At 40.2% G+C, this 14,298-nt stretch overlaps 1 protein-coding gene across 4 annotated transcripts in view; it reads left to right on the forward strand.

Annotated features, from left to right (window-relative positions):
- Positions 1-45: 45 nt before the first annotated feature.
- Positions 46-14,298, forward strand: part of SEC24C (SEC24 homolog C, COPII coat complex component) — a 41,377-nt gene continuing 27,124 nt past the window's right edge. Inside the window, exons 1-3 of one of the 4 annotated variants that reach the window (XM_026055810.1) lie at positions 46-162; positions 8,099-8,301; positions 11,646-11,732. In XM_026055810.1, coding sequence (XP_025911595.1) covers positions 8,127-8,301; positions 11,646-11,732 — 262 coding nt within the window. In that variant the 5' untranslated portion in view covers positions 46-162; positions 8,099-8,126. The remainder of the gene's footprint in view (positions 163-8,098; positions 8,302-11,645; positions 11,733-14,298) is intronic. The other 3 variants (XM_026055811.1, XM_026055812.1, XM_026055813.1) reach the window with 3 other exon arrangements.

The raw sequence follows: 14,298 nt of genomic DNA on the forward strand, positions 1-14,298 counted from the left end.
TCCGGGCCCTTCCGGGCGGGGCGGCGCGGCGGCCGGGGGTTGGCGGGGAGTGCGGACGTGGCAGAGAGCGGGCGGAGGGGCGCTTCCGGTGGGAGCGCCAGGCCCGGGAACCGGAAGCGGGCCCGGCAGCAGCGCCGGGAGCGGGGGGCAGCGGCGGCAGCGGTGAGTGAGGCCGCGCGGCGGCTCCGGGGGGCGCCAGGCCTCCCGGCGGCGCCCCGGGCGGCGAGGCCTGAGGCAGCGCCGCCGCCTCCCTCCCCGCCGCGGGAGCCGGGGCCTGGCGGCGGCGGCTCTGCGGTGGCGCCGAGCAGGGCGTCGCGTCGGTCCCGCCCGCGCCGGCGACCGGCCCCGGTAGCGCGCCCGTGAGGGAGCGGCCCGCGCCGCCCCGGCCGCGGGGGTGGCGGCCGCTGGGCCCGGCCTGCCTGGCGGCGGGGCTTCCCCTCCGAGGGGGGGCCAACTCGGCCGTCGGCGGCCCGGGGTGGGGCGGCGGCCCGGGGCTCTGCGGGTCGGACCGTCGCTCCCTCCCGGAAAGCCGAGCGCCTTCCTGCTGCCCGGGGTGTGTGTGAGGGAAGGTGTCCTCTGAAATAGCCCGGCGGTTTTGCARTCCTCGTTCTGTTCTCCAGTGTATTGTGTTGCGCTGCTTAAGCTGTCATTCATTCAAGGCTTCTAGAGGAGGGTCGTCCCATGCAGAGACCCGGTGACTGCGGTTTTCTGGGTTTGCTACTCAATTTAGCAGTTGGCTGCCTATGGCTTGCTTTGAAAATGCATGGGAAAAAGGAAGGGAGATGGCATGACCAAAACATGACAATAGGCTTGAGATAGTAAATGTGCAAGATGAAATTATGGTTTCCACATAGATGGTGCTTTAACTGTGTTTGTTTTGTATTGCTGGAGTTCACTTTCACTTTTTCTGAGGTAAGCCCTTTTGAGCAGGGAGAAGGTTAGTTTCACTTCTTTTTATACTACAGGGGTACTTGAGCATTTTCCAGTACCACCACAAAAAAGCATGTGTGTTGTCTTAGTCAACTCTGAAATCGTGTCTTTGATAGGGAAATCTTGCAAAAACATCCAAACTGGGCTTCACTGGTAACTGTCATATTGTAGTTTAAGCTCCCTTTAAACTTACAGTAGCTGTGGCTGATGAAGGTGGTTGCTGGAACACAGGTTAGTTGTTTACACCAGCATCAGAAGTTAACCAYGAGAATTCTTTATATTTGTATGATAATGTTAAAGAAGACTTTTATAGTTTGCAACTCAGTTTTCATCTGATAGTCCCATAAAAATATTAGTCCTTTCTTGTTACAAGGTTCGTTAGTAAACTTTACCAAATGTTTGGGAGAATGTTAGAGGGAGGGGAAATGCCTTCTGACATATAATGTACAATCTCTCTCTCTCTTTATCTCTTTTCTTTTTTTAAAAAGTAATTTGATTTGCTGCTGAACTTACTCTTGAAGTCTTTACTGTTCATTAATGTGAAATTGTCCTGGATGGATTTAAGTAACTTTGGCTTTGATCTGTTCCTCCTTGTCAAAGAATAGCTATTCTGATTGAGGGGTRGGCACAAGTCTATGTGACCTAGAATCCTAGAGCCTCTCTTTTCTGAAGGGACTTGTCTTAAATCATAGGTGTGTACTGTCAGCAGAAACATAAGCACCTCTGCCCATTTTTGTGTGAAAGAAGGCTAGTTCTGTAAGTAAGAACCTTTCTGCTTAAAGATGTATCACTCAATTCTTTATTGCTTCAGACAGAGTGCTAGATGAAGATGGATCTAAGAAGTAGTTCTTCTTAGCGTGCTAGGACATTGACTACAGGTTCTAATTTCATGGCTGAAAGCTGAGTTCTAGCTCTAGCRGTAAAAGCTGTCTAAAGGATTATTTCTTCAATGAGTTGTTTGATGCTTGTATCCCTTCAGTTGTTTTCTTCTGATACTGTAGGATTATATTTTCTTCCTGTAACAGTTATTATCAGAAGGAGGGTCAAAAATCCAAGAAAGAATTGGTGGTTGGCTAAGGAAGGGCAAGGTACAAATATTGACTAACAATAATCAACAGCAAGGTCTCCACAGAAGAAAAAGGTGGAGGTGTCTGGTTCTTTAGGTTTGAAAGACTTTATTAGGAATGGAATGTGGAGATAGAGCTTGTTCTTGTGAGATCAGCGAGCTCCAATCTGAAGAAAGAAAGCATGAAAAGACAATACAAACTGGGTGGGATGCATTGGGAAAAACTAATTCTGGGCATCTTTATTTTTTGTGAGTGATAGGAATTGTATAATACATATTTTTGAAGTTAGAGCACAGAAATCTTGGATGAAAGATGGGCAGTGTTACAATGTATGCACAGAAAGTTTGTGTAGCATTATAATACAGTTTTAAGTCTTATTCTACAAATTTTTACTCATTTGTTCTTCCTTCTGTCCTCTTCTCTAAACTTTAAACTACTTTAACTGTTTCTAATCAATTACACTTGTGCAAAGTTCACAGAAGTGAGTCAGATGACTTCACTGGTTGTAACAGGTATCTGGAGATGCAACTAAGGAGGAGAAAAATCTTCCACTGTCACTTTATTGATGTCATATTTTCTATGACGTTGGCCTCCACAGAATTTCCCTCCAGGAGTGGTGCCCATAACTGAGTGATTTTGAAATCTTTTTGAGAAATAGTTATCCATCCAGGGATGCCTGTATTTTGTTAGAGTTTATTCCCGAAAGAGAGGTAAAAATCTACTGGAGGGGGTAGGGGGTTGGAAATTGTGGGAGATTTGAGGTTAGGTCAAGACTAAGATTTTTGTATTGAATTTTTTACCATTTTCACACTCTTGTAACTTGTATGTTGCGTTGGTCCTTGCCCAAGTTGATGGCAAGGACCTTTGGCCTAACAGAATGGGGCTTAAGGGAGCCCTTCTTTAGAAGAACATAGAAATGATCTTTTTAACTTAGGCRTGAACTACTGATTTTTGCATCCTGATGCCTGAAAGACTCTTTCAAAACAGCCCAAAAAAAGCAAAACTCTCTTCTAGAACCTRTTGTGTCAAGGTGTTTTAGCAGTTAATCTATCATTTCTTTTCCTAGAAGAGTCTTCAATGCAAATACTGTGGCTTCTGGACTTTCATTGGTATTAAATTGCAAAGTTACATTTTTGTAAAGTAGGTGTCTTATGTCTCTGGATGAACTGTTAAAACAGATCCTTTTGAACTCAAAATGCATAGATGAAGAAAATATTACCTATGGTGTAAGAAGTTCTGAGAATCTGCCCAGCTTCAAAGACAGAGCTCCACACAGATAAAACTGGATTTTGGGGGTGCATTCCAGTAATGCTGTTTGGAATAATTTGGACAAATATATGGGAGGCATGCCGCTGTAATGGCCTGGATCATTCCAGATCAGTTGCCAGTCTTTGACTTCCAGGATATGAGCTTCTCTTCCAGCATTTCTGTTTAAAAAAGTGAAACAGGAGCTTCTTGCATCTAAAGAGAGCCAGGTGTTCTATGAATCCTTGTAGCAGGCTTTGTCATGCTGTATCTGAAGCAAAAGCAAGGACATCTGTCAGAAGAGTGTTCTTGGCTCCAGAATTTAGGTCTTTATGAGAATGGCGTTATTTTGGTACTTCTACATAAAATTGCAGCATCGACACGTTAAAGACGCTATAAGTAATGTTCTAAATCGGTCTTTGAGGATGCTGATCATTCCCTTCTCTCCCATCTTTTGGAAATGACTTTGATTTCCATGTTCAGAAATTAAGTAGACATATTTGCTTTAGTTCCAGCAAAATATAGCAGGCCATGCTGTCCTCAGCTTTTTTCCAAGGATCACTCTCATCAAAAATGGAAACAAATAAGGCTTTTATTTCTTTGGGACCAGTAAAAATTTAGCATCTTTCTGAAAGTAAGTCATTTTGTTGTATGCTTTTCCTTTAGAAACTGATCAAGAACTGATGAGATCAAGCTTTTCAGTTTCAAAAGGGAATTAACAGTGAATGCAAACCAGAAAAATGATGGCTGTGCAATTTTTAGTGATTTGGGAGTTCTGCTGATTGAAAACATTCATATGAATCACTGTATTTTTTTAAAACGGGTCATAAAAACTGAATTGCAGTCTGTTTTATGTGGATACTGAGGAATTCAACATATTATAGAAGCTAAAGATTTGTTCCCTGTATTGATGTGCATTTTTTTTCCTTCAGTTTGTTGCCGATCAGCGCTGGTTATCTGTCTTGTATACTTGTGTCCTGATATAATTTTTTATTATTTGCACTAACACTATTTTAAACAAAACTTCCATAGTCAACTGCCTTTTGTACAGAGGAATAGAAAACTGTAGAGAGTGACTGCTTCATGTTTTGCAAGAAACGGATTTCARTTATTTATAGTAATGACTGCTTGTTGCGATAGCATTTTCATACTAGCATCAGTTCTGCTTACTTGAGCTTTGTTTATATACTGGTGCTTTGTATTGTAACTGTTGAGTGTAGTAGTATGATGTTCAACAGCATGTTTTAACATTACCTTTCGCTTAGTTCTAATAATGTGTTGCCACATACAGATGAATATCTTCAGTATTTTGATCAAGCAGAAGTGCCCATTTACTTCTCTCCTTATCTGGTGTATGCATTACATTCTTTCTGTGATTTTTTTTTTTTTTTTGTCATCTCAAATAGGGTATAAAATCCTCCCTTTTCCCATATCTGTTCCAATACCAAGTTCTAATTTCTGATCTCTATTTCACATACATCTTTTTTGGCAAATAAAATGAATGCTGTTTGATAAAAATGATCTTCCGTGAGGGAGAAGGAGCAGGGACTCATGCAGCAACGACTGTCTTTGCCTTCTGAGGTGGATACCCTTGGTCTTGCCCAGATGATACTCCACAACAATAATGAGCAAGCATGGCACTAGCCTTACATTTAGAGCAAGTCGAACAACTGAACTAATAARGTAACCTTTCCCCCAACTTCAACACAGGCTGCTTTTTGGGTGTCTCAGGTGTTTCCTCCTCCTTTTCAGTTCCCTCCTTCACCCTCTGCCACTTTGGAGGAAATATCAGCCTGTGCTGTGCTGGAGGTTAGCATGTGCAGGCTGCCTCATGGAATGGCTGAAAGTCTGAGTGGTAACTACCTTTCTCTCAGTGGGGGCACTCAGAACCATCTCCTTCATGTAGCTACTTTTTCCTAGAAAGCACAGGAAATTATTTTCTCGGAACTTTGTTCTTCTAGTTTTGCTTTAAATAGGCTTGCCTCTTGGTTTCAGTATTACTGAGGAGAGAAGAAGGAGCAGACAGCTACTGCCCAGTCAGGTAGGGAATAGCATTCATGGGAGGGAAGGGGAAGGCTAAAAAGAGAATAGTAAAAGATCGTCAGGTAAGGTCACCACCTAAATATACACATATCAGTAAGTCAAAAATGGTTTGCAAGGGATACTCTTGAGTTTTTCCCCCTGTCTTGCCATATAAAAAAGGCGGGGGGTGAAAGATTGGTCTTCTCCAGCCCTGTAATAATTGTCTCTGCAAACAGTAGATTTGTTTGGGGATATCTCCAGCGGCTCCTGTAGAGTTTTGTAGGTGTGAATTGTGAAGAGTGACTTAATGATTATAGTTCTGGACGTGTTCTGCAGGATGCTCCCGCTTAGTCTACAGCTCTTCTGGAAGAGCTGTTTTGCTTCTAGTGACTGTTCCAACAAACTCCATGTGTGCACAGTCTGATAAGCAGCAGTCAGTGCTTAGAACAAAGAAGCGAGCAAGCCGTGGTCCTTCCTTGGCAGCGGCGGCTGCCCTTATGTCCCAAGATGCTCAGATATAGCAATCCTCTTGCCATATTCTCCCTTCCCTTTGCTCCCACCTTGCAGGAGGAACTGTCCTACTTTGCTGTTTGCACTGAACGAGAAGCAGAGGGGGTAGGTCTGTGATTGTGATGTGCTGGCAGTACCAAGCTGGGGAGGAAGAGGTTAACCTCTAAAGGAACTTGGGCAGGGAGCAGGCCCCAAAGTCCAGATTTCTTGGCCCCATGGCTGCCCAGGTTAGACTGTTCTGCAGAATTAAGTCAAAGGTGGAGTGGGAAACCTGAGTTTTTAGCACTGACCCTCTGGCTCAGTATGAAGGTGTTTAAAAACAATGCAGGCTGATCAAAAATTCAGACTKTCACACTTTTGTAAGCTGTTGCGAATGACATTCTTCCAAGGGTAAACTAACTTTAAATATTTAATAGAAAAGTTCTTGTTTTTAAACAAAATCTCTGTTGTTACCTTCATAGAGTATGAAGAATATAAATATAAAACTTAATTTTTTTCCTTTCAGATTAAGTTTAAAAGATGTATAGTACAGCTGATGTTAATGTGAGTTGTCATCTACAGATAAAAGTTGAAAAAATGTGACATACAAATCAAAAATTTCTAAGTCCTAGTTCAGATGCAAAATATCTAATTTTTAGGGTAAGCATTAGCATGCTTTGTTTGTATTTGTTGTATTTACTAGCTATGGAAACTTAAAATGTAGTACGCTCTGTCTTCTGTAAACTATTAGATTGTTCTGTTATGATACGCATGTTTTCCCTTGGTATGATATATATGGYTCTGCAAGAATGTCTTTGTATATAGATGGTTCTTTAAGAACCATTGTTATTTTAGTACCCTTTCTGTATGACTGTTGTGTCTGTTGCTGAAATAATTCTTTGAGGTTACATTTTTGATAGTGTAAAAAAAATTAGCCTTGGTTGGCATGTTAAAATTAATGAATAGGCAAAACAATTCAGGCATTTGTTACCTTCTTGAGTTAAGCTGTAGATTCCTCATTGGGATTTACTTCAACAGGCTGATGGCTGTTGCAGCACTATTTGTCATGTTTGTGTTAGGATTTACTACACATCTTTAATGCACGAGTTCATCGTAGGGTTTGGAGCAAGATGAGGGCAGAATTAAAGTTATTTGCTTTACTTTAGCTTTGCATTTTTATATAAACTGCAGCCTTTAATTTTTTGCTTTACATACACGCATTTGTTTACAATATTACTACAGATACAGTCTTAGCTGTGTTGGAGGGAACAATGCTATATGTAGTTAAAGGAGTACAACAGGGGGTACAGGGTGTTATTGAGAAACAGACTATGGGGGAGTCTCCTGCCCTTGAGCAGATCTCCTTGGTTCTCCACAGCTGGAGGTCTCTGTGGTATATCTGCCTGCTTGGGACCATGGTATTGTAAGTGCCGGCTTGCTTTGGGGTCTCCCATGGTCTTTTTTGTTTTTCTCTCTATAAAGTTAGTCAATCTTTAGTATGTACAAAAGAGAGGAATTAGGAATCCATCTATTAAGCAAGATTTTGTGAATGGCTTTGTCAGGAAACTTCCGACATGTCTCTGACACACTCTCCTTCCTGGTCTTGCCCTTTTGTATAAATCTATTGGTGACATCTTTGCCTGGGATGCTTTTCTTTTTGAACATCTTTTTTAGGTGAGCATGCTGCATTTGGAATCTTTTAATTTTCTGAAACATGTATGCATATAATGAGGACTTTAAAGCGTCCACTGTTATAAAAAAAAAAAAAGAAAAAGAAAAAGAAAGAAAAAGTCTTTCTTGACCTTGTTCTAGATTCTTTCAAAGGTTTCAAGAAGCAGCCTTTGTGGATGCTGAAGTGTGTTGCTTTTTTAGCAAGGAAGCATGATCTAATAGACTAAGCATAGAGCTGCAAGCTGAACTTGCTGAGTGTTACTGGTGTTATGTTAAGGAATCTCGCATCTGAGTCATGAAGTCTGTTTTCCATTGGTTTGTTGATCTGGGAGCTGCAAGTAATTCTTAAGGTATCTTGGGAAGCTTGATAATTACCTGTTGCAGAATAGCAAATTATGAGGTTTTTTTCCTAAGAAGGTGATCACAAGTCTAACCATATTAAAGAATTAATAAGTTGATTATGAAACATAGTTTATGTACACACTGTTCTCTAGCTAGCTTTTCTAAAGGGTTTTTTTTAATCTTACTGGGAAAATTGCTGTGCAAGAGTAACTTGCTACTAATGTGTTACCTTCCCTAGTACCTCAGGGACTTTTTTTTTTGTGAAAATAGTAGAGAAGTTGACCCATTTGGTTTTATGTCTGCTAAAAGCCACTTTTCCTCCTCTTTTGCAGGTGAGATTAGTTTGGGGATGTGAATACAATGAGTGTAAACCAGCAAGCTCACACAGGGCCTCCTTACGGGCAACCTCAACCTGGATATCAGGGATACCAGCAGCCTGGCTACGGAGGACAGCCATTGCCAGGGGTTCCTCACTCGCAATATGGAACTTATAATGGTCCGATGCCAGGATACCAACAGCCAGTCCCTCCACAAGGTACTTCTCAATCAAAACTTTATGTTTAATAACCTGTGAATTGTTGCGTACACAGAATGTTTATTTTTAACGGTTCCTATTGCTAATTTTTATTTTGTAGTAGTATTTCTCTTTGCTCTTGTATGTAGCATGCATGATGTTAAAAGTTATGTTCTTCCTGTACATTTTCAGGATATTGTTCTGCCATTTGTCCATTTTAGTATGGTTTACTTTTCTTCTATGGCTAGAATAACACATTGAGAAGCACAGCCTACTTACTTCAGTATTTCACTGCCCCTGTGGTACTGAAGCACCTGAATAGAATAATCTTCCTGATTAAGTTGTGTTGAGGGGCAGCTGTTAGGGACCCATAACAAATAAATTTGTAACGGAGACTGCTTTACATTAATATGTAGAAAGACTTGCACTCCATCCTGAACACTTAAGAGACACAGCTCTAGGTAGAAAGCACATTTGGTGGAGCTAGTTTCTTTAAAGTCTTTAAAACCAATAAAAAGTTTGTAGATACATGGGCATGCTCATAGGTTCCAGAATTTTCTCAGTTTTGCACAGTGGTATCACTTTTGGAGAGGCAAAATAGGTTTAAGCTTGTATGTCTTTCTTTGCAAAGCAGTTCGATTTCCCCCCCCCCCCCCAAAATAAATAAAGGCTTATTTAAAGTTATTAAACAACTTTGAGGAGTCTTTGTTTTTGAATACCTGTATTGTTTTGGGAGATTAAAAGTGATTTCTGAAATACTGTATAGGATAAAATACTATTGCTCTGACTAGAAGTGTTTCTGCCTTGTAGATAATGTCTGTATGAATTCAGTTCAGCTGAGATAAGAACACAAACTTTCACTCTGAGATGTTTGTTTAGATTTCAGATTAGTTTTCTAAGGAAATGACGAATATGCTAATCATGCTGATGGTCTCTGTGTCATTTTCCCCTCCAAGTAAATTTTGATTTTTTTGGAGCAACTTTGAATTTTAAACCAAACTTGATGAGAAGGGTAGAACAATCAAAGTGCCTGCAGTTGTCTTAAAACTAACAGAAGTGAGAGACTGAAATTCGTGTCCCTGAGAAAGAGGTTCCAATAGGAGCTGAACAGTTACCCTGTTGGGTTTTTAACCGGGGTTAGCAGGATAATGGAGTGAAGAAGGGTTAGTGTGGTGTGCTAAAGAACAGGTTATTCAGTTACTGTCTTCCTCTTCTTTCCTTAATCTCTTCTTCCCCTCCCCCCAGTAAATCTCATCCAACAGCACTTTTAATCTGTGAATTTTGAACTAATTTCACAGAGGGTTTAAATTCTTATAGAAATAATGAAAATTGGCACTGGGCAGATGAAAGAAACCTTGCTTCCACAGGAAAGAAAGGCAGAGCTCAGCCATGGAGTTCTCTGTTTGGCTGCAGTTCCAGCCAGCCAGTGTGTATATAGCCCCTGACTACCTGGTGTTTCATGTTCATGGAAGGAACAGGGTGAAACTGGACTTATTTCATTGAGGGAGAGAAGAAGATTCAAGGAGGACAAAGATTACTGCAGAAGCTTTGGAAAAGCTTCATCAGTGCTGTTACTTACAGAACAACTTGGTTTCTAGGTGTCATCAGTGTGAAGAACTTCTAGTGACTGTTTAGGATGTCTGTGAAAAGAAACCRATAAACATTTTCTGTCTGATACTCCAAAAGTGGTCTGCAAGTCTGAAGAGCATTTCATTTTAAGAGAAGTAACTTTTTCTTCTGACTTCTGTTTTGCCTTTTTTTAGGTTTCAGAACAACAGAAATTTAATTCATGACAGTTCAAGGAAAGACAGTAGCTAGCTTGGCACATAAACAGACTTTTGTGGATTGCAAATGCAGATCTTGTTCATGCCAGTAGTGACTGAAAGGTGGTGTCATACCGTTGGTGACATGGTGGTCTCATTTAGACACCGAAAGTGTATTGCACTAGCTATCCACATCATCTTGTTTACTTTATTTATGTGTCAGGCAAAGGCTGGTTGTGGTTTGTGGAGGAGATTCCTCTTCCATCTTTTCTTCTGAGACCATTCTTCTTAGTAGTAGAAGCTCTGTTAGCAGACTGTACTGAGGAAATCTCAGCTGCCAAGTTGCACATTTCATACCTGTTCTTGTACACTCAAGATTCCTGTCTTTAGAAGAAAGGAACATAAAATGCTGAGCACTAGCACAGCAGTCAGAAGTTGACCTGTTGGTAGATGCTGAATATGAGATCTGGGTGGGAAAGAGTGGAAGACAAGCAACACACTGTCAGAGAGAGCAGAGAAATAATAGTGAGCATACAGTGAGAACTTAAGGACCATGAAAGCACTATAATTAATACAGATATACATTTTAACTTTTGCTAGAATATAAATAGKTTTTTTTATATATTTTGACAAGTGTTCCATTATCAAGAACCTTGTAATCCTGATCAAGTATTGCTTTCTTAGTGGAAGCAGTTTAAGGAAGAGTCAAGAATGGAAAGGAACTTCCAGAGGTTTCTTTTTTTCCTCTGTTGTGCATATGTTCCTTGGGTGATGATCAGTTCCTGCCTTTTTTCAAAGCCAGTTGTCCTTTCTACTCCTCTCTCCAACATGCCTGGCTTTTCAGGTCATTGTAGTAAGACCTCTTATGGCTGCATGATGTAGAAGGAAGAGAATTCGTTCCGGAGGCACCAGCATTTGACAGGAGTTTAGCGTACACAGAGGGCTGAAAAGAGAACTGCCAATGTTACTCTGACCTCAAAGTAGTTGTCTTAGGGGTGTATTTTAAAAATAATAGTAAAGAGGGCTTTGAAGACTGAGTGGAAAAGTCTTGGGAGCAGATGCCATCCTCAGTCAGGGAGAGGTCTGGCCTTCACATCTGACTTGGGTGACAAACCTTTACTTTTAATTGATGGAAACATGGAAGTGCTGTGCCAGTGACGATAGCCTCTCTTGGGAACAGAAGTAGAGTACTGTACTTAGCCAAAAGTAGCTGCTTCTTGCTAGCAAAATGTTAAAAGATTTGGGATGACTTTTTACCAGTCTTTTATAGGAGACAGTTCTCCTTCTGACAAGATCATTGCAGTTGGAAGTGCTACTATACAATTGTCTGAATACCAGTGACTCTTAGGTTGCTGCTGTATTATTTTATGTAGACTCAGTTTATGATACCAGTTGTGTTCATGTTAGTATATGCAGTATATTGGTAGTATATGTTATGGGTGGTAGGACAGTGAGAGTGAGTAAGGAATAAATAGCAAATGTGACATGGATTTTTATGTACGTGGTATTTTCTGTGCTCTGTGGAATGTCCTCATCATTGGGAACACTGTCTCTTGGTGCCTTCTCTCAGGCTTGATTTACTGGTGTATTCTGTCTTTCCAGGTTACTTCCCTTCCTTGGGGTTCCCTTCGAAGGGCTCTCCTGTTTCTCTCAACTCTGACACTTCTTCTCTTGCACCTAATTTCATAGGTAAATAGTGTCCTTTCTATGGGAGTGTTTGTGCTGTGCTGCTCCTACTGTGGGGAAGAGGGTGGTTGTCTTAAGCAGCTTCTGTGCCCATTTAATACGGATATTTATCTCAAAGTTGTGGGTACCGGATTATTCAGGCAGAGGTGGGTGACACACTTTTTGCTCTATTTGTAGGCAGCAGTCCAAAAACATAAATAGGATATGAAGAAACAATCCTAGTAGAAAGCCCTTATGCTTGCAGATTCATAGATAAACTGATTTGTGACTAATGTATTCCAAAAGCTGATTTCAAAACATGAATTGGCCCATTCAGGTTCTGTCAGAGAGAAGCCTTAGTTTAAAAGCAAGTAGTCTCTCCTTTGAGCGAGAACTAGAATGTAAGTTTTGACATGATTGTAATGCTCTCTAAAGCATTGCAACAGAGGAATCTCCCAGAGTACCAGGATTTTGATCTTGAAAGTCATGAGATTTTGCTAGCTCTAGGTTTCATTTAAGAAAAAAGAACTTTTTAGCTTTCTTGCATATAGCATAGAAACCCAATATATGTTTGGAATAATTACGATTACAAAAGCTGTGGCTTGAAGGAGGAAATATTTTTTGCAAAGCTAGCAATTAAGATGTAAGAATTAGAAACACTGCAAGAAATCATATTGTATTTTTCCTTCCTTCCAAGTAGTGGTGTTTTGCAAGAGCTGTTTTCAGTAGTGTCTGTTCATTTAGAACAGTAGGGAGTCAAGTTGGGCCAAGTCCACATTTAATGATGGATGAGATAGTCTCAAGGCTTTGAGTAAAATTACAGGTGTTTCCAAGTATGCTGTAATCTGCCTTTATCTTGAGGTCTGTGATGAGTATCTTGAAGGCATTGAAGGGGAACTTCAGGATTCCTCAAGGGTAATGAATCTTAAGATAATAAACCACTAGATATTCATAACTGTTCAAGTGAGTTTCTTCAGTGATTTTTTTGAGCAATATGTGGAAATGATTAAAGAAATATTTGTGATGAGGACTAGAAAAAGACGACTACTGAAGCTTTTTCTGAATTGAGCATGTTTGTCAGATGTAAATTGTATGTCTGTTAAAGTTGAAAAAATTATATAAACTTAATGTAAAAAAAAAAAAAAAAGGTTTAGGAACCCTCCACAGATTGGATTAAATATGCTTTCAAAGGCAAAGGGTAACAATGCCAAACAGTTTACATGTACCATCAAAGGAAAGGTATTCCAAAATACCTGAAAATATATCAAATTAACATTAAAGGATATCACAAAAGACATTCAGAAATAGAAATGCCACAGAGGGACAACATGCAAATGGTTAGAGATGAGAAAATGCTTGGCCACGGGAACAAGAAGAGGAAGATGTTATAACTGGTTTAGAAAAGACAGGATGTGAAAAGATGATGGTATATAAAAATAATAAATTTCTTTGGAAGTGATTAAGTCCTAAGTCTCAATGAAGAACAAAAGGAGTTTCAGAAAGACTTTTTAAAAAGAAATAGAAAATACTGGAAGTTCACACAAAGTATGGTTAATTCCTTGAATTTACTTCCATAAGCTTACTAAGACTTAAGTGTAGCAGATAAGATAAAAACATACATGAGCTGAAACGTGGTGTTTTGGAATAAAAATTGTGCTATGGAATTGAGAAGTGGTTTCTCTTACGCACTTCCTATTTCATAATGGCTCCTCTCAAGAAGGTTTCAGAGAGTCCTGTAAACTTGCCGTGCTGGCCACTGGCAGAGGGAGGCCGCAGAATGTGGATCTGCTGCCTGGGTCTCGTGGTGGTTTGCTRCATCGGGAGTCGTCTGCATTTAACTGTACCTTGTACACCAAATATGTTCCTTTATGGTTAGCTGGCATGGTTATATGGTTCTAAGTACCAACTTTTTTTGATATGATCATATTAAAATAGCAGTTAATACTCTCTTTTTGGGAAGTAGATGCTGCAGTTGCTCTGCTGACATCATATTATCCAGCATTGTGCAGTCTCTGGGAAGGGGAAAGACTTGATTCTGAGACAAACATGTCTGTGCTGTGACTGAACCAGTTCAATCTGAAAAATGAGAAAGTATTCCTGTTAATCTCCAACCTTGAGATGTTGGGGAGAAAAGTCTGTGTTGACCCCCATTATGTGTTTTTTAAAAGCAGGTAGTGGAATGTGATTTTAAACACTATGTATCTACTCAGAAAACCTGCTTACTCTGCAGATGGGGTAAACTGACCTGTTAGGAACATTAGATTCCATGTGAATACTTTCCTTCCTTTGGAGAAAAATAATTGGACTGTTAGTGGGGAGGGGCATTTAATCTTAATGACAATGTGATAAAGGTTCACATAAAGATGCCTTTTGAAGATCCTCCACAATGCTTATTTTCTGCTTGATCTTTGTGGAGATGTGACTAATGACGTTGGCTAAAAATATTTGTACTTTCAATTTTGCTACTACTAATATAGTTGTATGGATGATTTACTACTGACAGAGTATTGATATGTTAATTTGGCCATCGCTAAACTTTTCTTGAATGCGTTCTTTCTCCCTCCCTTGATTTTTTTCACAGTAGCTGGTT

Source organism: Apteryx rowi, unplaced genomic scaffold (genome assembly GCF_003343035.1).
Source record: "Apteryx rowi isolate R43461 unplaced genomic scaffold, aptRow1 scaffold_126, whole genome shotgun sequence".
Classification (NCBI taxonomy): Eukaryota; Metazoa; Chordata; class Aves; order Apterygiformes; family Apterygidae; genus Apteryx; species Apteryx rowi.